At 42.2% G+C, this 21,782-nt stretch overlaps 1 protein-coding gene across 2 annotated transcripts in view; it reads right to left on the bottom strand.

The window, feature by feature from the left end:
• The window catches only part of LOC118385847 (titin), a 181,846-nt gene that overhangs the window by 77,045 nt on the left and 83,019 nt on the right, over window positions 1-21,782 (bottom strand). For both annotated transcript variants that reach the window (XM_052522661.1, XM_052522662.1), the window contains 37 exons: window positions 21,408-21,683; window positions 21,176-21,315; window positions 20,932-21,058; window positions 15,435-15,701; window positions 15,197-15,336; window positions 14,924-15,050; window positions 13,956-14,098; window positions 12,342-12,465; window positions 11,047-11,313; window positions 10,844-10,941; window positions 10,169-10,337; window positions 9,674-9,940; window positions 9,226-9,492; window positions 8,732-9,010; window positions 8,209-8,617; window positions 7,928-8,052; window positions 7,543-7,809; window positions 7,183-7,452; window positions 6,762-7,064; window positions 6,348-6,650; window positions 6,075-6,262; window positions 5,785-5,899; window positions 5,405-5,689; window positions 5,144-5,295; window positions 4,805-4,952; window positions 4,508-4,685; window positions 4,300-4,421; window positions 3,905-4,192; window positions 3,492-3,788; window positions 3,195-3,381; window positions 2,976-3,091; window positions 2,584-2,883; window positions 1,431-1,730; window positions 1,236-1,341; window positions 942-1,138; window positions 484-789; window positions 104-382 (listed from right to left, as the gene is read on the bottom strand). In XM_052522661.1, coding sequence (XP_052378621.1) covers window positions 104-382; window positions 484-789; window positions 942-1,138; window positions 1,236-1,341; window positions 1,431-1,730; window positions 2,584-2,883; window positions 2,976-3,091; window positions 3,195-3,381; window positions 3,492-3,788; window positions 3,905-4,192; window positions 4,300-4,421; window positions 4,508-4,685; window positions 4,805-4,952; window positions 5,144-5,295; window positions 5,405-5,689; window positions 5,785-5,899; window positions 6,075-6,262; window positions 6,348-6,650; window positions 6,762-7,064; window positions 7,183-7,452; window positions 7,543-7,809; window positions 7,928-8,052; window positions 8,209-8,617; window positions 8,732-9,010; window positions 9,226-9,492; window positions 9,674-9,940; window positions 10,169-10,337; window positions 10,844-10,941; window positions 11,047-11,313; window positions 12,342-12,465; window positions 13,956-14,098; window positions 14,924-15,050; window positions 15,197-15,336; window positions 15,435-15,701; window positions 20,932-21,058; window positions 21,176-21,315; window positions 21,408-21,683 — 7,932 coding nt within the window. The remainder of the gene's footprint in view (window positions 1-103; window positions 383-483; window positions 790-941; window positions 1,139-1,235; window positions 1,342-1,430; window positions 1,731-2,583; window positions 2,884-2,975; window positions 3,092-3,194; window positions 3,382-3,491; window positions 3,789-3,904; window positions 4,193-4,299; window positions 4,422-4,507; window positions 4,686-4,804; window positions 4,953-5,143; window positions 5,296-5,404; window positions 5,690-5,784; window positions 5,900-6,074; window positions 6,263-6,347; window positions 6,651-6,761; window positions 7,065-7,182; window positions 7,453-7,542; window positions 7,810-7,927; window positions 8,053-8,208; window positions 8,618-8,731; window positions 9,011-9,225; window positions 9,493-9,673; window positions 9,941-10,168; window positions 10,338-10,843; window positions 10,942-11,046; window positions 11,314-12,341; window positions 12,466-13,955; window positions 14,099-14,923; window positions 15,051-15,196; window positions 15,337-15,434; window positions 15,702-20,931; window positions 21,059-21,175; window positions 21,316-21,407; window positions 21,684-21,782) is intronic.

Genomic DNA, 21,782 nt, shown 5'->3' with positions numbered 1-21,782 from the left:
TATTTTCAGGATCAAATATGTAAAATGTAATGATTACGCTATTAGGGACACCATGGAATATCATAGTATAGTAATATAATAGTATTTTGACACTGAACCGTACCAACAACTTTAACATTAATTGTTCCGCTGCTAGCTCCGAGGGAGTTTTCCAGGGTGACCTTGTACTGGCCAGAGTCTAAATGCAGACAGCTCTCGATCTCCAGGTGACAGGAGAGGTACTCCTGTCTGAAGCTCATTCTCTCATCATCCTTCAGCTCCTTTCCGTCTTTGTGCCAGGTTATCTTGGGCTTGGGTACTGCTCTGAATGGGATGGGGAGATGCCACTTTTCTCCCTCAACAATCACAATGTCCTTTGTTTGAAACTCAAGGGTTGGGATGCCTTCATGAGGGAAAAATATAATCAGATATCAGTATTTCATGCATTTCTGGGAAGGCTATTATTATGGAATGGGAAATATACATTATGGAAGGTTTACTTACAGTCAGGGTCCTTGGCATAGACCTTCTCAGAGATATCAGATGGCTCACTAACTCCAACAGAGTTGATGGCACGGACTCTCAGGACATATTGTTTCTCTGGGGTGATGCCCTCCTCTGTTTTGTATTTGAGCTCCTTGATTGGGCGAGAGTTGATTCTCATCCACTTCTCAGTACCAGCCTCACACAGCTCAATATGGTAGCCAGTTACAGCACTGCCACCAGTTCTCTCTGGTGGTCTCCAAGCAACACACAAATGGTCTCTGCTGGCTTCAGTGATATGAAGCTCAATTGGAGGAGAGGGTACACCTATAAAAGGCAATGCAGAGACAATGATAATAATCTTGGAGATGTGGGTTGCTTCATTGGTAACTAGACTATACCTAATAGATTACTCATGCAAGTCAAACAAATGTAACCATAAAACACAGTTTTCACTTTAAAAACGGATAAAACCCCACCTGTTGGATCTTCAATAGCAATGATTTCTGTTGATTCACTAGGATGTCCAGCACCGGCCTCATTCTCAGCGCGGACCTGGAACTGAACCTCGGTTCCTTCAATGACATCTGTCACTCTGTACTTGCAGTCATCACCTGAGGTCTTTCCACACTTTACCCAGCGGGTACCAAGTTTCTCCTTCTTCTCAATGGAGTATCTGACGCACCAAAAGATTCCCAAATGTTATAAACACGCTTATATGACAATATGACACTCTATGACACTCCTAAAAACTAAAGTTGATCAATCTTTACCTCAGAACTGGTCTGCCACCATCATTCTTGGGGGCATCCCATTGCAGGTCAACATGTCTCTTTGACACACCATTGACAGAGAGATTATATGGTGGTCCAGGGGTAGCTGAACATAGGAAACAGTACTTAGCAACCTATGCATGTTGTAAGTGAACAACAGTTACAGAATACTATAAGCATAAACTATGATCTTACTATAAGTATCTTTAGCCATAATGGAGTCTTCCAGTTCACAGAATTCACTGGGTCCAACAGCGTTCTCAGCAGCCACACGGAACACATAGAGAGAGCCCTCATTCAGTGGAGTGACAGTGTACTTCAGCTCCTTCACAGTGGTGTCCACTGTCTGCCAGCCCTTACGCCTGACATCCCTCTTCTCAACAACGTAGTTGGTGATGGGTGAACCACCATCCTTCTCTGGTACTGTCCACTTCAGCTCAGCACTGTTCCTGGTGACGGTGATGACATTCATCCAGCGTGGGGGTGTAGGAGGATCTGGAAATGAATTGACAAGCATGAGTCATCAGAAACCATCAACTCAGCTAACCAACCATGATACACTGAACAGCTTCAGATGGAAACTATCTCAGTCTGTGTGTCACAATGGGACACCATATTACCTATATACAGATGTAGGATCTTAATTTGATCACCCTGTTGCAGGAGAACTTTCCTGCAATGCAGGAAATTTAAAACATGTAATGTATTTGAGGTTTAAAAGGGCTTCTGACGTTTCCACTTTGAAATGTCAGACTTGATTTTCCCTTACAAAAAACGTAACAACCCCTACAAAAATGTGAATTGATTATAATCCACATAATAATTCACATTTCCTGTTGTGGCCGAAAAATTTTCTTCCTGTAGCAAACTGGCTCAAATTAAGATCCTACATCTGTAGTGCACTACTTTTGACCATAGCATTATAAACGGATTAGGGTGCCATTTGCTTGGCAATGAAAAGCCAACCCGACATTTACTTCTGAGGTGCTGACCTGTTGCACCCTCTACAACCACTGTGATTATTATTTGACCCTGCCGGTCATCTATGAACGTTTGAACATCTTGAAGAACAATCTGGCCTTAATGGCCATGTACTCTAATAATCTCCACCCGGTACAGCCAGAAGAGGACTGACCACCCCTCAGAGCCTGGTTCCTCTCTAGGTTTCTTGCCTTTTCCTGCCTTTCTAGGGTTTTTTTCCTAGCCACTATGCTTCTACATCTGCATTGCTTGCTGTTTGGTGTTTTAGGCTGGGTTTCTGTATAAGCAATTTGTCACATCTGTTGATGTAAAAAGGGCTTTATAAATACATTTGATTGATTGATTTGGGACACAGTCAGTTACTTACTGAGTCTCTCCTTGCACAGAACTGGATCGCTAGGATCGCTGGGCTCACTCTCCCCAGCGATGTTGACAGCAAGGACCCTGAAGGAGTACTCCTGTCTGTCCATCAGGCCTCTCAGGGAGTGCTCCAGGATATTGATTCCCTCTGAAACACGGACCCATTGCTCAGTTCCACTCTTCAGGAGTTCAATGATGTAGCCCTCGATCTTGGCGCCACCATCGTGCTCAGGCTTGGTCCACTGCAGGAAGGCAGAGGTCTTTGCCACGTCTTTTACGGTTGGCTTACCAGGAGCCCATGGAGGATCTGTAGGAATAGACGACATGTTGTTTTGGTCAATGACATAACATTTCATAAAAGATCAATGGTCTGTTAACAAAATATGTTGGAAGTATTACCAATAGGATCCTTGACCAATATCTGGTCAGTTTCCTTGCTTGATTTTCCAGGTCCGGCGAGATTCTCAGCCATGACTCTGAACTTATACTTCTTCCTTGTGGGTAGTCCTTTGACTCTGCAAATCAGAAACAATCAAATCACCAACCCAGCCATCAAATCAAATCAAATCAATTGAAACATTACGGTGTTCATTACCTAAATGTATTCTAGCGTCTTACCTGTATGTGGTGTCTATGATTGGGATCTTGTTGCATCTGATCCATCTGTTCTGATCTGGTTCAAACCTCTCAACCCAGTATCCAGTGATAGGACTACCACCATCCTCTTCAGGCTCATACCAATTCAGAGTCAGGCCATCTTTAACAATATCAGAAGGCTCCAGCTTGGTTGGTGCACCGGGAGAATCTGAAAAACAGTTAAAGACAATTTTAGCAACAACCCACTGCACAAAATATTACTAGAAAGAAAATACCATTATATTGCCTGAAATAAATACGAACATAAACATAACATACCGAAGGCGTATCTGGCAATAATTGGCATATGTTCCGCTGGCACACCAATACCAAACTGGTTCTCAGCGAACACTCTGAAGATGTATTCCTTGAAGGCCGTAAGGTTGAGGGCTTTGTAGTTAGTCTCTTTGACAGTGGAGGAGAGCTTGTGCCAGATCTCGCTGTCTGCGGCTCTACTCTCCACTATGTAGTTGGTGATCTTTGCGCCTCCATCATCTCTGGGAGGGTTCCAGGCCAGGAAACAGGACTTGTTGGTGATCTCAGAGATATCAAACGCAGCTGGAGGACCAGGCTTATCTGTTCAAGACAAATAGAAAACAATGTTAGAACATAAAAATATATATTTTTAAAGGAGTGTTTCCTCAGAAAAAGGTTAGACACTCCTCACAAAAAAAGATAACAATATAGGGTACCTAGAATGTTGACGTCAATGGTTGCAGTAGCACGACCACAGCTGTTGTGGGCTTCAATGATGTAGGTTGCTGTATCCTCTCTCGTTGTCTTGCTGATCGTAACGACGGAGTGACCAGGCTTGTCGTCAATAGAGACCCTATCGTCTCCCTTCAGGACCACATCACCCTTGGTCCATTTCACTTTAGGTACGGGCTTTCCAAGAACATCAGCTGGAAGCTCGATCTTAGATCCAGCTTTGACGGTCAGTCCAGCAAGACACTTGACATCCAGAAGAATCTCTGGGGGGTCTATAGAAGAAAATGTGTTATACAGATTATACAGAAATATATTTCCGCCACTATGCAGGATTATTCACAATACATATACAAACGTGGAGCATTTATACAAAACATACCTTTAGGATCAACAGCCAATATCTCATCTGTAGCCTTGCAGGGTTTGCTGGCACCCAGTCTGTTCAAGGCCCTCACGCGGTAGGCATACCACTGTCCCTCAATCAGACCAGTCACTTGCAATCTAAGAGAAAGTAAGATGTTAGTCTTACTTGAACAAAATTATTTTTAACAACCAACTTGGAGCCTTTTTTCTGTAGTTCCACTTACTTAAACTCAGGGACCTGATCTCCGCAGGATTCCCAGTTATCTGTCCCACGCTGGCATCTTTCTATGTTGTAGCCCCTGATTCCGGTGCCGCCGTCCCACTTGGGTGGTTCCCAGGTCAGAAAGATGCCAGATGCTGTCTTGTCCCTCCATTTCAGGTTCTCAGGTGAGTCTGGCACAGCTACAATTCAAATGACAGGTATGTCAATGACTGAGACATCGAAACAATAGATTAAGTTCCCTTCACTTGTGTGCACAGCATAGGCATTGTCCCTGCTACTGTACTTAGTGAATACTTACTGGCAGGGGAGGACACATTGACTGGCTCGTCAATGTAGGCAGGCTCTCCTGGGCCACACTTGTTGCAGGCAGTAACCCTGAACAGATATTCTTTGCCCTCAACAACATCAGTGACAGTGAACTCCTGGTCTTGAACACCAGTGATCACCTGGGGAAAGACAGTCAGTGGCACGTGTTATTGTGTTTATCTTAATAATATTTCATGTATAACAGGGTACAAGCTGTGGCCAAAGAAGGAGTACAAAAGATTGTTTGTCCCAACCGGGACAAAGAGGACTAAATAAGTAAGTTATTACATGTATATTGCTGGGTGGTTTGAAGACATATGTTCATCCATACCTTGACCCAGGTCTTGCGGGATACGTCACGTTTCTCAATCTGGTACCCAGTCAGAGGGCTTCCTCCATCATGCTCTGGTGCCTCCCACATCAGGTGCACATGCTGTCTGGTCACCTCGGCAACCTTAAAGTCTTTGGGTGCACTTGGGGATGCTGAACAAAAAGAAAAAGAGAGATATGAAGGGAAAAGTAGGGTCTTGCAGTTGACAATATCAAGATACAGTATGTTGTGTTTCACCACAAGACTCATCACGTCACTTACCGATAACATTGACTTCAATCTCTCCTGAGCAACTGGTAATATCATTCTCCAGGGTCAGAGCGTATACACCTCTGTCTGGACGCACACTTGGAGTGACGGTCAGTTCTACGTAGGTACTCTTTGTAATCATGTAAACACGTTCACCAGCAGTGAGCTCCTTATCAGCGAAGCTCCACTTTGCGTGTGGTGTGGGATATCCAGAGATAGGGACACGGATAGTAAGGGGATGGGGAACAATGACCTCAAGGCCATCCTTGAATCCACTCAGGTCCATTGTGGGGCCAACTGAAGATAGAAAATAATGATAATTGTTATGACAAATGCACAACATTTAAAGTGATGAACTACGTCAAGGTTAGCTCAAAGTTAACCAAATGTACCATGTGTATCATCAGCCAGCATGGGTCCCAGTGTGTTGGATGGGTCAGACACTCCAGCTGCATTCTCAGACATCACTCTGTAGTTGTATTTCTTGCCATATTTCAGGCCAGATATCTGAGGAAAAGAAGGAAGAGAGATAAGTGTGAGCAACTCAGACTTCCATGAATGTCAATGGGAGACTTCCATTCAAGTCAGAATACCACTCAAAACCTCTGACAATTACACTACCAATATGATATGAAATCTCTAAGAAACCATTTAGCTACTTTTCACCTTATAGGATAAATACCTTGTAGGTGAGATCCTGGCAGAGCCTGGCGTTGCATCTGAGCCAATGGTTTGTTTCGTCCTCACATCTCTCAATGATGTAGCCAGTGATCATGCTGCCTCCATTTTTCAATGGGGTCTCCCATGTCAGCTGTACTGAGTTCTTATTCTGTTCTGAGGGCACCAGGTTCTGTGGTGGGCTTGGCCTCTCTTGAATAACAAAAACAACATGTTAAAACAGTGCATACATTTCAGTAATAACATTTCAGAAACTAAACTAACTGAAATAACTCACCAATGGGGTCCATGATCTTCACTGGATTGGTGGCAGCGCTTGGCTTTCCAATGCCAGCCTTGTTTTCAGCCTTGACACGGAAGATGTATTCCTTGTTCTCAATGACGTCGTTGATGATTGCACTGCGGTCTGTTGCTTTACTGATCATAGCCACGGCCCACTTCACAGAGGTCCTGTCACGGGACTCAATTATGTAGGATGTGATCTCAGCCCCTCCATCAGACACGGGTTTTTCCCAGGAGACTGTGGCTCCAAACTTACTCACGTTTCCAACACTCACATCCTGAGGAGTATCAGGAACATCTGAAATATAACACAAGGTTGTAATTCACTTTTCTAGTTCATTGTGGAAAACTGTTACTTTGAACAAACTTATACTGTATGAGGTGATACAATATGAAATATTTTGCTTACCAAACTTGTTCTTGGCATAAACACCAGGTTTCTCTGTCTCAATATTTGGTCCACTGCCCACTCTGTTGCGAGCAGAAACACGGAATAGGTACATGGATTCCCTCTGGAGTCCGGTCACAGTGTATTCTGGAGCATCAGAGCGGTCAGTAGCAAGAGTCCATGTCTTGCGCTTGACGTCACGCCTCTCCACCACATATGTAATGATCTTGCTGCCACCGTCGCTCTCTGGCTCTTCCCAGGCCAGGCTGACCTCACCGTCGGCGGTGTCAACCACTTGAAGACTCTTCACAGGTCCAGGGACATCTGTGGAAGACAACAATACATTAATAAATGGAATCCATGAACAAGAACAGATTCCAAGAAAAATATCCTTCCCAAGAAAAATCTATTCAAATACAAGAATGGATTGAAGGCAACTTACCAATGACATCCAGATGAATGAATGCCTCTCCCTGTCCATGTTTGTTCTTGATGACAACATTGTAACGTCCTTGGTCGGACTTCTTAGGGTCCTTCAGCCTGTACTCTGTCCTGTCTCCAACAGTGTGGATGTTGTCCTTGGGCAGGCTGACGTTATCATAGAACCACTCAGCTTCAGCTTTAGGATACGCGCTGTAGGGCACGAACATGACGATGGGCTTTCCAGCATCTGTTACTAAGCTCTGATCCATAGTCTTGATATTTGGCTTAGCTGTAGAGGGATAAACAATTATAAGATCAAATAATAAAAGGATAGATGTATTGTGGAATCAGAGAGGATATAACAGTTATGACAACTTACCAGCCAGTTCCAATTTGGCTCTGGCATCCTTGTCTTTGGCTATGATTCTGTACTCTCCTTGGTCCCGAGGCCTGATCTCACACACCTGAAGTCTGTGGACCTTGCCCTCGCTCATCATCTGGTACTTGTCACCCTGGACGATGGTCATGTTGTTCCTCAACCATTTTACCTCAACTCTGTCTTTGTTCAGTTCAACTTCATATACAACATCTGAGCCTGGAGGCTCAAACACATCTTTTGGTGGTCTGACGATCTCAACTGCACTCTCTGGAATAAACATTACACACAAATAAAAAATATAATTAGTGAAGCATTAATTCATACAGAACAGTTAGAAATATGGACTCACACAAACAGAATCATATAATGAACTCAAGAGGCTTGCCTTCAACGAAGAGATGGGCATGTGATCTCTTTTCATCTACGCCACAGGAATATTCACACTCATCATCTGGTCTGCACTCCTTGATACGCAGCCTGCAGGTCTTGCCCTCTTTTTCAAAGATGTACCTTGTAAAAAACAAAAATGGATAATGTTACACTACGCCTTTTATTATTGAATTCAATTCCTAGGTTGGCCCTTAGGGGCAAAGTAGCTTTTAAGATTTAACAGTGACAGTAAAGCAACAGTGACCGTGCCTCATAGCAGTTTAAACGTGTTCCTACCTGGGTCCCTCTCTGATCTCACGTCCATTCCTGTACCATTTCACCTCAGCCTTCTCCTTGGTGAGTTTGCAGGTGAACTCAGCATTCTCAAACTCGGGGATGGTCTGGTCTTTGAGTTGTGCGGAGAAGTCAGTGGGGGCTTCACTAATGATCAGCTCAGCTGTAGACTTGTCATCACCAGCCATGGCGGTGTATTCACCTTCATCAGCAAGAGTACAGTCCTTGATGGTCAGTGTGTGCTTATATTGGTCCAACCTGTAGATTATGCGTTTGCTGAAGGTGATCTCCTGACCAGCCTTTGTCCATTTCAGAGTAACCTTCTGCCTGTTGACCTTGCAAGAAAAGCTAACAGTCTTCTTCTCCTGTGTGTCGCAGTCCTCAAGAGGTACAATGATCTTCAGACTCTCCTCTGTAGATCAAATGTAAAAAATCAGTTAGTCATGTAGCTAACTTCAAACAAAAATAAGACATACTACTACATCAAATTTGCCGTTGGTAGAATCGATAACAAAACTATGTTCACCTTTTACTGTCAGTTTGCCAGAGCTCTTGGCATGTTCACCACGTTGGTTTGTCAATGTAATAGTATAGTTTCCTTCATCTGACTTATCAGCATCCTTGATCCTCAGAGAGAACACGTTGTCTTTCTGGATCATGACAAACTTGCTGCTCTCAAACATGGTCTCCTCGTTCTTCAGCCACTTAGCTTTAGCTCCCTCAGTGTTCACCTCACAGTTGAAGATGATCTCTTGTCCCTCTTTGGCTTCTGTGTCTTTAATTGGTGTATTGATCCTGAGTTTTTCTGTGGAAATCAAAATGAAGGAAGTTAGTAGATGGAATTAAATATGTTGCCAAGGCTGCCTCAGGTAGTGCCACACAAGAAGATTACTTTACTGTCCAATTGTACACAAAGGTCAAACAGAAAATCTACTTTATCTCAACCCCTCCAAAAGACACAAATACACATACAGGTAGGTGAGGTTGTAATAGAAAAGAAAACCAAAATGGATGACCTACCAAGAACAAACAGATCAGCTGTAGCTCTGGTGGTGCCAATGAGGGCAAGATAGGCTCCCGCATCCTTGGGTTCAGAGTTCTTGATAACAAGTATTCTTCTCTTGCCATCACAGACAATGTCATACTTGTCCCCCTTTTCTAACTCCTTATCACCCTTCATCCATTTGACAATGAATGTGTCTTTAGAGACTGAGCAGACAAACTCAGCCTTTTCTCCCTCAACCACCTCCTGACTCTGAGGCATGGCGATAAACTCAGCAGCCAATTCTAGAAGAACAAAGACAGATTAGTGTATATGCTCTTATTTACACAAATACTTTACCTGCATCCCATGATTTGATTTTCATAACGGTACTGGTGTGTAGCCACTACCCAGGATATTTCACTTTCTACTCCTCACAGTCTTTAGCTGACTAAATTATACAGAACTTATGTCTGATTCCATTACCATTTATTTTCAGGTTTCCAGTTGTCTTTGAGCTGGACAGTTTGCAATAGTACTCTCCAGCATCATCTGTTTTGAGATCCTGGATGATAAGTATCCTCTTCCTGCCGTCTACGATCTGATCGTATCTTCCTCCCTCGGGAAGTTCCTGGTCTTCCTTATACCACATGACATCAGCGTCTGCCTTCGACACTTCACAAATCATCTTCACACTGTCTGCTTCTGTTCCCTCCACATTAGACAGGTTCCTGGTGAACGTAGCTTCTTCCTCTGCAAAGGAAATACAATATAACCGTCAAGGCAATATATTATGATAAGTCAATTACAGTATATGACATCAAAATGTATCTATTTTTCTGAGTCCCAAATGGCATATAAGTGCAGTACTTTTGACCAGAGCCCTATATGGGCCCTAGTCAAAAGTAGTGCACTATATATAAAGAATAAGGTGCTATTTTGGATGTACCTTTTGAGACAGAGAAAGTTTGCCAGACTCACCGACGACTGTAAGCATGCCGGAGGATTTGGAGACCTTCGCATCACATTCATATTCTGCTTCATCATCGAACACTGATTTGTGGATGATGAGGATGTGTTGGCGACCTTTGGCGATTATTTCATATTTCTTTCCCTTTCTGATTTCACTGCTGTCCTTCAGCCAACGGACCTGTTTCCAGAAACAGTCATCAAACCAAGACCACAATGACGGTATAATACCTTTAATATGTACTGATAAAGACTATGATGGAAACAAAGGGAGTAAAATGTAACAGCACACTAGAATGAAACACAGTGTAAGACAGGAAAGACAACTAACTCTCAGTCTTAAAGGTCCTCAACAGTCATTCTGAAAAAGTACTTTTTGTGTTATGTGTAATTTCATAGTTTTGATGTTATTTTACAATGTAGAAAATAGTAAAAATTAAGAAAAACCCTTGAACTCGTACTTTGATCTGGTTTCCTTCAAATATAAACCAAACAATTTCATGAAAAACATGATTTTGACTATTCATGACCATTAATATTATATTTTGTAATTCCACATGCAACTATATTATATTATTATAAAATAAGGTGTGTTTGAAGGTGTGTTTGAATGTGCATGTATTGTGTGAGGTGTGGGGAGAGTGGTAGGGTGGGGGAGGTGAGAGGTGAAGGGTCAGGAATCAATACCTTGGCATTTTCGCGCGATACTTCGCATTCAAATCTGGCAGATTCCTTTTCTTTGACCTCAACATCATGGAGTGGCTTAGAGAACTCAACATGTGGAGCTGTAAGGACACAGTCATAGTGTTACTACACCAGTAATGCAAATACACCAAAGTCTATACAAACAAACAAACTATATGAAAAGTTTTACTCAATACTTTACTTACGTTCAACGTTAAGGAAGCAAGAGGTTTTGAATTCTGAGGCGTCGCAGGTAAATGTTTTTGAATCATCAAGAGTGCAGCCATGAATGATGAGTTTTCTCACGCGGCCATCGGCAACAATGTCATATTTCTTTGTTTTGAGGATCTCCTGTCCATCTTGGAACCAACTGACCTCAGCGTTTTCCCTGGAGACTTCACACTCCAATGTAGCAGTGGCCTCTTCCTCAACTGTCTGGTCCTCCAGAGGTTTGGTGAACTCAACTGGTGGTTCTGTGAGGTCACACATTAATTACACTTGACTCGTGCTTTACATGTCGTAACAGCTTAGGAAGCCAACAAAATAATTTTACCGAATTCTATCACTGTCACCAACTACTTTTATTGTTACAGTCCTTCTTAAGATGAAGTGGCCTAAAACCTATGTTTTGACTTTGTAGTTAAAGTTACAGTTTATGCTACACATTATGTTACATAATTCCTTCAACCTGTGTGTTGTGTGTACAATTACACATTTACACTTTTCATACATTTGTAAACAAACTTAACATCATGGGGACACTTTTCTTCCTTCTAAAATAATTGGATCACACCATTATATTGTGATATTGCAAGGGATATCGCTATATCATAATTATGGAAGGCATATACTGTTTTATACTTCTTCAGTGCTTCTTAGGAACACTTATGTACTGTTACAAAAGCATACATGACTGTGTCTTGCAGGCTCTCAACTCATATTTAATGCATACTTCTTTGCTGATGGGCAATCAACCGTGGATGGAATTCCCATAGAATTCAGACTGGTTGGGTAGGCTCCCAGAACATTAACACCTGGCCCACTTACCTTGTTGTCTGTGCTTTGCATAGAGAAGACAACTATTGTCTAAAAAAAAAATCTAAATCCATGACACAATGTACTTACAATGATCCCACTTTACATAAAATGGCCTAAAATATGTGGCTTTTGCATTTTTACCTTGCATTTACATAGGCAGGCGAAGTCTGTTACCATGAACCTGGTCTATAAAGCACCTTCCATAGTGATTTATCAGTCCAATATGCTGTATAGTGTAAATATTTTAACTATATTGTTGTTTAACCAAATCATATGCACAATATCGTACCACCAATGAATTTGAAGACATCAACCAATTAGGAACGAAGCTTCACAATTATACATTTGGAATGGTAATAGAAACCAAGTCTCCATGGGGGGCAATAATCCCAACAACAGCAACCAAACACCTCAAACAGTAATAGCAACCTATCATTCACATAACACACATAGATTAACCTACCATTCACATGTAGTCTGGCCTCAATCTGGAAATCCTTTGCAGTGAGTTTAATTTCTCCATCTTCTGAAATCTTGACATCTCTGAGAGTCAGCGTGTGAGTTTTGTCTTCTGCTCGGGTGACCACCTGTGCAAATCAAGCAGTTTGATAAATCAGATGGATGGTGATAGCTATGCAGGGTCAAGCTATTTATTTCTTCCTGTGAATGAACATCAGCAGCTGGTGACAAGGGACCAAAGGCTCCCTGAGGGAACCCTAGGCTCAATTTGAACTCCAGTTACACTATTCCCTTTTACCAGAGGTTTGGTAAGGTGGTTAACTAAGACCACATTTCCCCAGTGTTTTACAGTAGGTGTTCCATAAAGCCAAAATGTTCCTCTTGAATGTAAACAATATAGGCCTACCTCTTATGGTGCAGTGGTACAGCAATCACAGTCAACATAGGTTCTATATTTTTCCCCCATTTCAAATAGTCATGATATGCCAAATGACATAACAACTATGTGAAAACATGAAGACCATGGCAGTTCATTCACAGACTTTTGACAAATGGTTACAGTATATACAAGTTATTTAGCTGTCTCTGTTGCAAGGTAGACTATACTCTTATATTGTTATTATAACAGTGCAAATGACACCACATGCAATCATATTTTACAAACAACATTTGACAGCATAAATCATCATGTTTTAGACTATTCAGCCATAGCCACAATACAATAATAGCCTACATATTCAGAGTATATTATTCTAAATGTAAGATTTTTAGTGGAACAAAAGTAATCACAGTTATCCTCAAAAAAATCAAATGTTCGCTAACATTGTGTATGGCAACACATCAAATTATCAAGGATGTGAATTCAATCATCATTAAAATAGGTAATAGGACCCATATAACTGTATGTAACTGAAGGACAAACCAGGCTATGCAACATCGTAAATCAACCTATCATATAACATTTTCACACCTCAAACACACTGGAATTAATTAAATAACTAGGCTAGACACTATATATAGGTATATAAGGACCTAACAGATAACTCAAAGCAATTCAAAGCCAATTTCTACATGAAATTACAACACCTGTTTCATATTTTAAAATGATAACTGTCAAATAACTCTTCAAGCCACCTGCCATTGGACACACACACTTGAAGCAGTTAAAAATAACTAGAAGAACGCTTGCAGGGCAGAAAAGCCCTCCCGCGTTATCTCAAAACCCGGATCAAATCCCCAACTGGAATCCTGATCCTCACAGGTCCTTATATGCAGAAAGCATGTAAGTTGCACAAGAGAACATTAAAACCTAAATGTAAATAATGCAACATGACAAACTGGCTAAGATCCGTTTAAATTCAAGACAATTTGGGATAAGATTAAGTAAAACCAAGGACAATGTTTCGATCTTGTTAAAACATTAAAACTATTTGGGATATGAGAATATGTTATAATCCAGGTAGTAAATTCCATGACGACAGGTATTTGTCTGCCATATTGGAAAAACTGTTGTTCATAAGTACAATTCAAAGTCTTGGCATGTTTCCATATCAATTACTTGAGGGAGTGTCAGTGTTGTGGTAACAAATATTTCAGATGTTACAGTATAAACACTTACTCTGTCACTTGGCTCCAACTTTGTACCCCCTAAGAACCATTCCACAGCAATTCCTTCATATGACAGTTCACAGTCGAAAGTGGCGGTCTCCCCAGCAGTAACAGTAACATCCTTGAGAGGCCGCAGCAGGCCGATCACCCGCGCTTTAGATTGAGGAGAAGACATTGTTAGTCACTCCCAAATCCCAAGATAAACCTATTTGCTAATCCTCATTTTGCGGATGCCCTGACGGCTGGCCACTGCTCTGGAGTCCTGTAAACCACCAGGACAACTGATAGGACTAGCGCAGAGGGACTTGACATTGAGGGGCCTTCCTCATTTGCATACCCGGTTTCCTTGAGATGTATATGGTCAGCAAAAAACTTTGAGAGGCAGGCATGTTGTAGCTCTGCCAATCACTAACTGCCCACTCTAGATAAGGCATGTGGATTCTAAAATAGCCACAACACCTGATTGGCCTTTAACCCACCCCCTGCCACACCACCGGCTAGGATATCTGTCCCTGTCAATCAACCCCTCTGAATTTTGGGGGTACGCTGTTACCCAACTTTTACCCCAAAAACGGTTGCATCATGGCTAAGTATTGCATTGCATAGCAATGCCTTGAGTGTTTTGCAAGCAAGTAGATATTTAGATATATAAAAAGTGTGCCAGAATTGAAATCCAAACCTCAACACTTTTTATGACACACTTATTTAGATAGCTTTAGTCTTCCCTTGTAAAACTTTTGACACCTAATTAAAAGGGGCTGTAAATGCCTGACTATATCCTCATCTGACAGCTCTGCGGTTTACTTTACTTCAACCAACAGTTGGGAAATGTATCATTGAAGCCCACCAAAAAACAAATGAACTGATCAAACGTTTTGTTGGTGGCCTACTTGCATATCTTACAGAGTATAACTTTATCAAATAAGTGCTTATCTTATTGTCAAATAAAGGTGTGAGTATGTGTTAAATCATTCTCACCTTTAACTCTAAGCTGAGCATTGGATTTAGCATTGGCAGCTTGGAAGTCAACTTCTCCGGCCTGATCCTTGCGAACGTTGTACAGGATAAGGATATGCCTTGTACCCTCCTCCTTAATCTCACAGTCCTTGAAAGAGAATACACTAACAGTTACTAAGTGATCCTCGTCAAATTATACATACCATCTTTTTTCTTTTTACTTCTCTGTCTCCTCAACCGCTAGGAATGTCCAATTACTGTGTGTAGTCATAATGAAGTGGATATTTCTCTTACAGGCGACTGATGAAGGGCCTCTCCTTTGAGTTTCCAGTGACCGTGGACATCATCGGCAGAGATCTCAGTCTCAAACTTGGCGATTTCAGTTTCTGTCACTTCCACGCTGTACAGGGGCCTGACAAACTTAATGTCACGATCTGTAGAAGAAACACAAAGACAACTCAAGTGTTTGTATAAATGAAATAAAATATAAACTGCAATCCTCAAATGCTGAGCTAAAAACACTAAAGGCTACCTTCAATGTTGAGATTGGCCGTGGTTCTGTCCGCATCACAATCACAGCTGTATTCTCCCATGTCGGCTTTCTCTGTCTTCTTAATGATCAGCATACGCCTCTTTCCATCGGCTTTGATGACCACGTTCTTGGAGGAAGTGATTTGCTGGTCACCTTTGAACCATTTCACCTCTGCATTGGGCTTGCTCAGTTCACAAATCATCGTCAGTTCATCTTTCTCAGTGACTGAGCAGTCGTGCAGTTTTGTCGTGAAGTAAGGCTTTCCCTCTGTTTATGAAAAAGAAACCATGATGAGTTGCGTGATATTTAAGTTTCGACAACGGCTTATTTCCATCTACAGATTCTATAGATGTATTTTGATTGAACGTTTCAAGGGTTTTAACGATATACTAACCGAGAACTGTGAGCATGGCCTCTGAGAATTTGTCCATGGCCTCTACTTTGATCATGGATGTGTCATCAATGGACACCCCCTTGAAGGTCAATTTGTGCATCTTGCCATCGTCTGACATGTGCACAACTTGGCTGGGATGCAAACGCACATTGTTCTTGTACCAGGTGACCTGGATGTTGTCATGTGATACTGAACTCTGCTGTCTAGCGCTCAATACTGAACTCTGCTGCCTAGCGCTCCTTGACCGTGACATCTTTAATGGGCTTCACAAACTCAAGGCGAATTCCTGATAAGACATTCAATTCATAAGAAATTCAATCATTGTCATCGTGAGAAGATCAATTTCAGTCATTTGTAATGAATTGAGTCAGGACTTAAGCACAGAAACATTTCTTCAGATTACATTGGATAACTAGTTCGCCAGTGGCGAAAGAGTTTCTCTTGTCCTCTGCCTCAAATATGTACTCAGCTTCATCCTCATATGCGGCAGATTTGACCACCAGAGTGTATCTTTCCCTCATGGGTAATATCAAACTTATCATAAGCTGTCAACTCATGAGATCCCTTGAGCCAACGGAAGCCCGTAGGCACTCTGGACACCTCACACTCAAATCTGACCTCATATTTTTCATACACTTGTACATCACTCAAAGGTGTGACAAATGTAATTGGACTCTCTGTTGTTCAGAAGGAAACAGAGATAATGTGGCATCATGGCAATGCGTAGAGAACCACCACTGAAAATATTCACATTTACATGATCAAATATAAAATTCTCACCTTTCACTTTCAGATTAGCAACACATTTAGCATTAGCAGCTGTAAATAGAATCTCCCCTGACAAGGGGGCCTTGAGGTTATATAATATTAATGTGTGCTTTGCACCGTCCTCTATCATTTCAATGTCCTATAAATTATAGCAAAATTTGTATAGAAAATAGTCCACATTAGATGAAGATGAAAGGGAAAATATGGGCTGTTTTATTGTAATATTACAATGACAATTTGATGAGAATGGATGATCACGTAATGGTATGAATGGTCAAACAACAGTTAGAATGATTTGGGGATTGAGTAAGGGGATACAGGGGATTGAGTAAGGACTTCTCAGTTCAGTTTCCACTGGCCATGGACATCATCTTCAGAGATTTCTAACTCATTTCTACCCTCAAGTGATGATCTGTTGCACCCTCTTCAACCACTGTGATGATTATTATCTGACCCTGCAGGTCATCTATGAAGGTTTGAACATCTTGGCCATTTCCGGTTATAATCTCCACCCGGGACTGCCAGAAGAGGACTGGCCACCCCTCAGAGCCTGGTTCCTTTCTAGGTTTCTTCCTAGGTTCTGGCCTTTCAAGGGAGTTTTTCGTAGCCACAGTGCCTCTACATCTGCATTGCTTGCTGTTTGGGGTTTTAGGCTGGGTTTCTGTACAGCACTTTGTGACATTGGCTGATGTAAAAAGGGCGTTATAAATACATTTGATTGATTTTGCATTCTGTATTTATGTACTGTAGCTTGGGGCAAATCCTTGAATGACAAACAATTTGAATGAAGCAACAAAGCAGGGGTTACCTATCACCGTCAGTTTTGCCATTGAGAGATTTCCTTTAGCCTCTGCCTTAACCTGGCAGATATCATCAAGACTCAACTCCTTGATTTCTAACGTGTCTTTCTTTCCATGACTATGGATGAGCACGGTTCTGTTCACATGGAGTTCTACTTCATTTTTGTACCATGTCACAGGTACATTCTCATGAGAGAGCTCAAGCTCAAACCGAGCACTGTTACCTTCCTTCTCAGTTTGGTCCTGAAGTCGCAATTCAAATTTGAGCCTCATACCTAAACTCAGCAAAAAAAGAATGTCCTCTCACTGTCAACTGCATTTATTTTCAGAAAACTTAACATGTGTAAATATTTGTAGGAACATAACAAGATTCAACAACTGAGACATAAACTGAACAAGTTCCACAGACATGTGACTAACAGAAATGGAATAACGTGTCCCTGAATAAAGGGGGGTTCAAAATAAAAAGTAACAGTCAGTATCTGGTGTGGCCACCAGCTGCATTAAATACTGCAGTGCATCTCCTCCTCATGGACTGCACCAGATTTGCCAGTTCTTGCTGTGAGATGTTACGCTACTCTTCCACCAAGGCACATGCAAGTTCCCGGACATTTCTGGGGGGAATGGCCTTAGCCCTCACCCTCCGATCCAACAAGTCCCAGACGTGCTCATTGGGATTGAGATCCGGGCTTTTCGCTGGCCATGACAGAACACTGACATTCCTGTCTTGCAGGAAATCATGCACAGAACGAGCATTATGGCTGGTGGCATTGTCATGCTGGGGGTTCATGTCAGGATGAGCCTGCAGGAAGGCTACCACATGAGGGAGTAACACACAGCTTTGAAATTGCCTGAAATGACAACAAGCTCAGTCCGATGATGCTGTGACACACTGACCTAGACCATGACGGCCCCTTCACCTCCAAATCTATCCCGCTCCATAGTACAGGCTTAACGCTCATTGCTTCGATGATAAACGCAAATCCGACCATCACACCTGGTGAGACAAAACCGTGACTCGTCAGTGAAGAGCACTTTTTGCCATCCCTGTCTGGTCCAGCAAAGGTGGGTTTGTGCCTATAGGCGACGTTGTTGCCGGTGATGTCTGGTGAAGACCTGCCTTACAACAGGCCTACAAGCCCTCAGTCAAGCCTCTCTCAGCCGATTGTGGACTGTCTGAGCACTGATGGAGGGATTGTGTGTTCCTGGTGTAACTCGGGCAGTTGTTATTGCCATCCTGTACCTGTCCAGCAGGTGTGATGTTGGGATGTACTGATCCCGTGCATGTGTTGTTACATGTGGTCTGCCATTGCGAGGACGATCAGCTGTCCCTCCTGCCTCCCTGTAGCACTGTCTTAGGCGTCTCAAAGTACGGACATTGCAATTTATTGCCCTGGCCACATCTGCAGTCCTCATGCCTCCATGCAGCATGCCTAAGGCACGTTCACACAGATGACCAGGGACCCTGGACATCTTTCTTTTGGTGTTTTTCAGAAAGGCCTCTTTAGTGTCCTAAGTTTTCATAACTGTGACCTTAATTGCCTACTGTCTGTAAGCTGTTAGTGTCTTAACAACCGTTCCACAGGTGCATGTTCATGAACTGTTTATGGTTCATTGAACAAGCATGGAAAACAGTGTTTAAACCGTTTACAATGAAGATCTGTGAAGTTATTTGGATTTTTACTAATTATCTTTGAAAGACAGGGTCCTGAAAAAGGGACATTTCTTTTTTTGCTGAGTTTATATTATGTTAGGTGATTGCATAGTGGACTTAGTTAAGAGAAAATGATTTCAACTCGCAAAATAATGAATGAATCAAAACTTTTGATGATATCAAACAAGAACCACTCAAAGGGTGTCAAGTCTAATAACAATGGTTCCATACTTACCCTCCACAGTGAGTGTAGAGGTTGAATTCTTGCCCACGGCTTCTATACTGTAATTTCCCTCATCATCAAACTCACCAATGTTTATGACCAACATATGTTTTATTCCATCATTGATTATTTCATATTTTTTGTCTGATGTACCAATAGTGTCTGACCCCTTCAACCACATGACTTCAGGCACATCCCTTGTGATAGTACATTCAAACATAGCCTGTTTCTTTCAGGTACAGACATGCCCTTTAAGGGGACTGTGAAGTCCATTTCCATTACTGGGAGGTACGAATAAGGCTCTCTTTGTCAATACATGCATAACATCATCGATACATACATTACATGGGCAAAAGTATGTGGACACCTGCTTTTCAAACATCTCATTCCAGAATCATGGGCATTAATATGGAGTTGATCCCCCCTTTGCTGCTACAACAGCCTCCACTCTTCTGGGAAGGATTTCCACCAGATGTTGGAACATTGCTTCCTTTCAGCCACAAGAGCATTAGTGAGGTCACTGATATTGGGCGATTAGCTCTGGCTCGCAGTTGGCATTCCAATTCATGCCAAAGGTGTTCGATGGGGTTGAGGTCAGGGCTCTGCGCAGGCCAGTGAAGTTCTTCCACACCGATTTCGACAAACCATTTCTGTATGGACCTCGCTTTGTGGAAGGGGGCGTTGTTTCCTGAAACAGGAAAGGGCCTTCCCCAAACTGCCACAAGGTTGAAATCACAGAATCGTCTAGAATGTCATTGTATGCTGTAGTGTTAAGATTTCCCTTCACTGGAACTAAGGGACCTAGCTCGAACCATGAAAACCAGCCCGAGAAAATTATTCCTCCTCCGGAAAACTTGACAGTTGGCACAATGCATTCAGGCAGGTAGCGTTGTCCTGGCATCTGCCAAACCCAGATTTGTCCATCGGACTGCCAGATGGTGAAGCTTGAGTCATCACTCCAGAGAACGCATTTCAACTACTTCAGAGTCCAATAGCAGCGAGCTTTACACCACTCCAGCCAACGCTTGGCATTGCGCATGGTGATCTTAGACTTGTGTGCGGCTGCTCGGCCATTGAAACCCATTTTATGATGCTCCCAACGAACAGTTATTGTGCCGACGTTGCTTCCAGGGGCAGTTTGGAACGCGGTAGTGAGCGATGCAACCGAGGACAGAATATTTGTAAGTGCTACACACTCGCCGGTCCTCTTCTGTGAGCTTGTGTGGCGTACCACTTCGCGGCTGAGTCGTTGTTGCTCCTTTTTACGTTTCCACTTCACAATAACAGCACAGTTGACCGGGGCAGCTCTATTTGATGGACTGACTTGTTGGAAAGGTGGCATCCTATGACGGTGCCACGTTGAAAGTCACTGAGCTCTTCAGTAAGGCCATTCTACTGCCAATGTTTGTCTATGGCGATTGTATGGCCGTGTGCTTGATTTTATACCTGTCAGCAACAGCTGATGATGAAATTGCCAAATCCACTCATTTGAAGGGGTGTCCACATACTTAAAAAAAAATGATAATGCAAATACATACATACATACATACATACATACATACATACATACATACATACATACATACATACATACATACATACATACATACATACATACATACATACATACATACTGTGCTTTTGGAACAACTGCTTACCCTTGACTGTGAGCACAGCACTAGTGACAGCATTCAGAGCTGTATAAGACACTTCACCAGATGCGTCCAGTGGAACACTTTTCAGAGTGAGGAAACGTTTATTGCCCTCCATTTTGATCTCACATGTCTGAAAATGCACAATAAAAAGAAAACAGATATCAAAGAATGTTAAACATTTCTAAAAATTGTGGTTAAGCTTAGTGTTCGTGCAAATAATACATTCAAATCACAAGACAAGTCATACCGGTGATCTTGTTAAGACCTGCCCTTTATGTTTCCATTCTCCAGGCACATCCTCTTCAGATATCTCCGTTTCAAATGTAACATCCTCTTTCTCAACCACCTCGCAACTTGAGAGAGGCTTCAAGATCTCAGCTTCACGTTCTGTAAAAATATCAAAAGTATAGAGTAAGCATTCACTAGGTAGCCTTACTGGATTCAACACCATACAAGATATGAGTGATTGTGCAACCAACCTCCAAGAGTCAGGTTAGCTGTGTATCTGTGGCCTTCAACCTCCATAGTATATTCTGCAATATCTTCGGGCTGTGCATTCTTTATTGTGAGAGTCAGGACTTTGCCTTCTTTCTTGACCTCAGTCTTGTCAGTTGGATCATTTGTAATCTCATTGTTGCCTTTGAACCACTTCCAGTTGGGGGTTTCTTTGAAGAGCTCGCATTTGAAAGTGGCAGTGGCCTTGGGTTTCACATGCTGATCTTTCAATGGTTTCACCAACCAGTCTCTGACAATTTCTGTAAACATTTATTTGTAATCAGTTTTCGTATGTACACTAACAGATTCAGTATATTTATATTGTTGATAAGTGTCAATGGTTTATTTAGGGAATGCTC

This window comes from Oncorhynchus keta, chromosome 7 (assembly GCF_023373465.1).
Source record: "Oncorhynchus keta strain PuntledgeMale-10-30-2019 chromosome 7, Oket_V2, whole genome shotgun sequence".
Lineage (NCBI taxonomy): Eukaryota > Metazoa > Chordata > Actinopteri > Salmoniformes > Salmonidae > Oncorhynchus > Oncorhynchus keta.
This window is presented reverse-complemented; position numbering and strand designations above follow the sequence as displayed.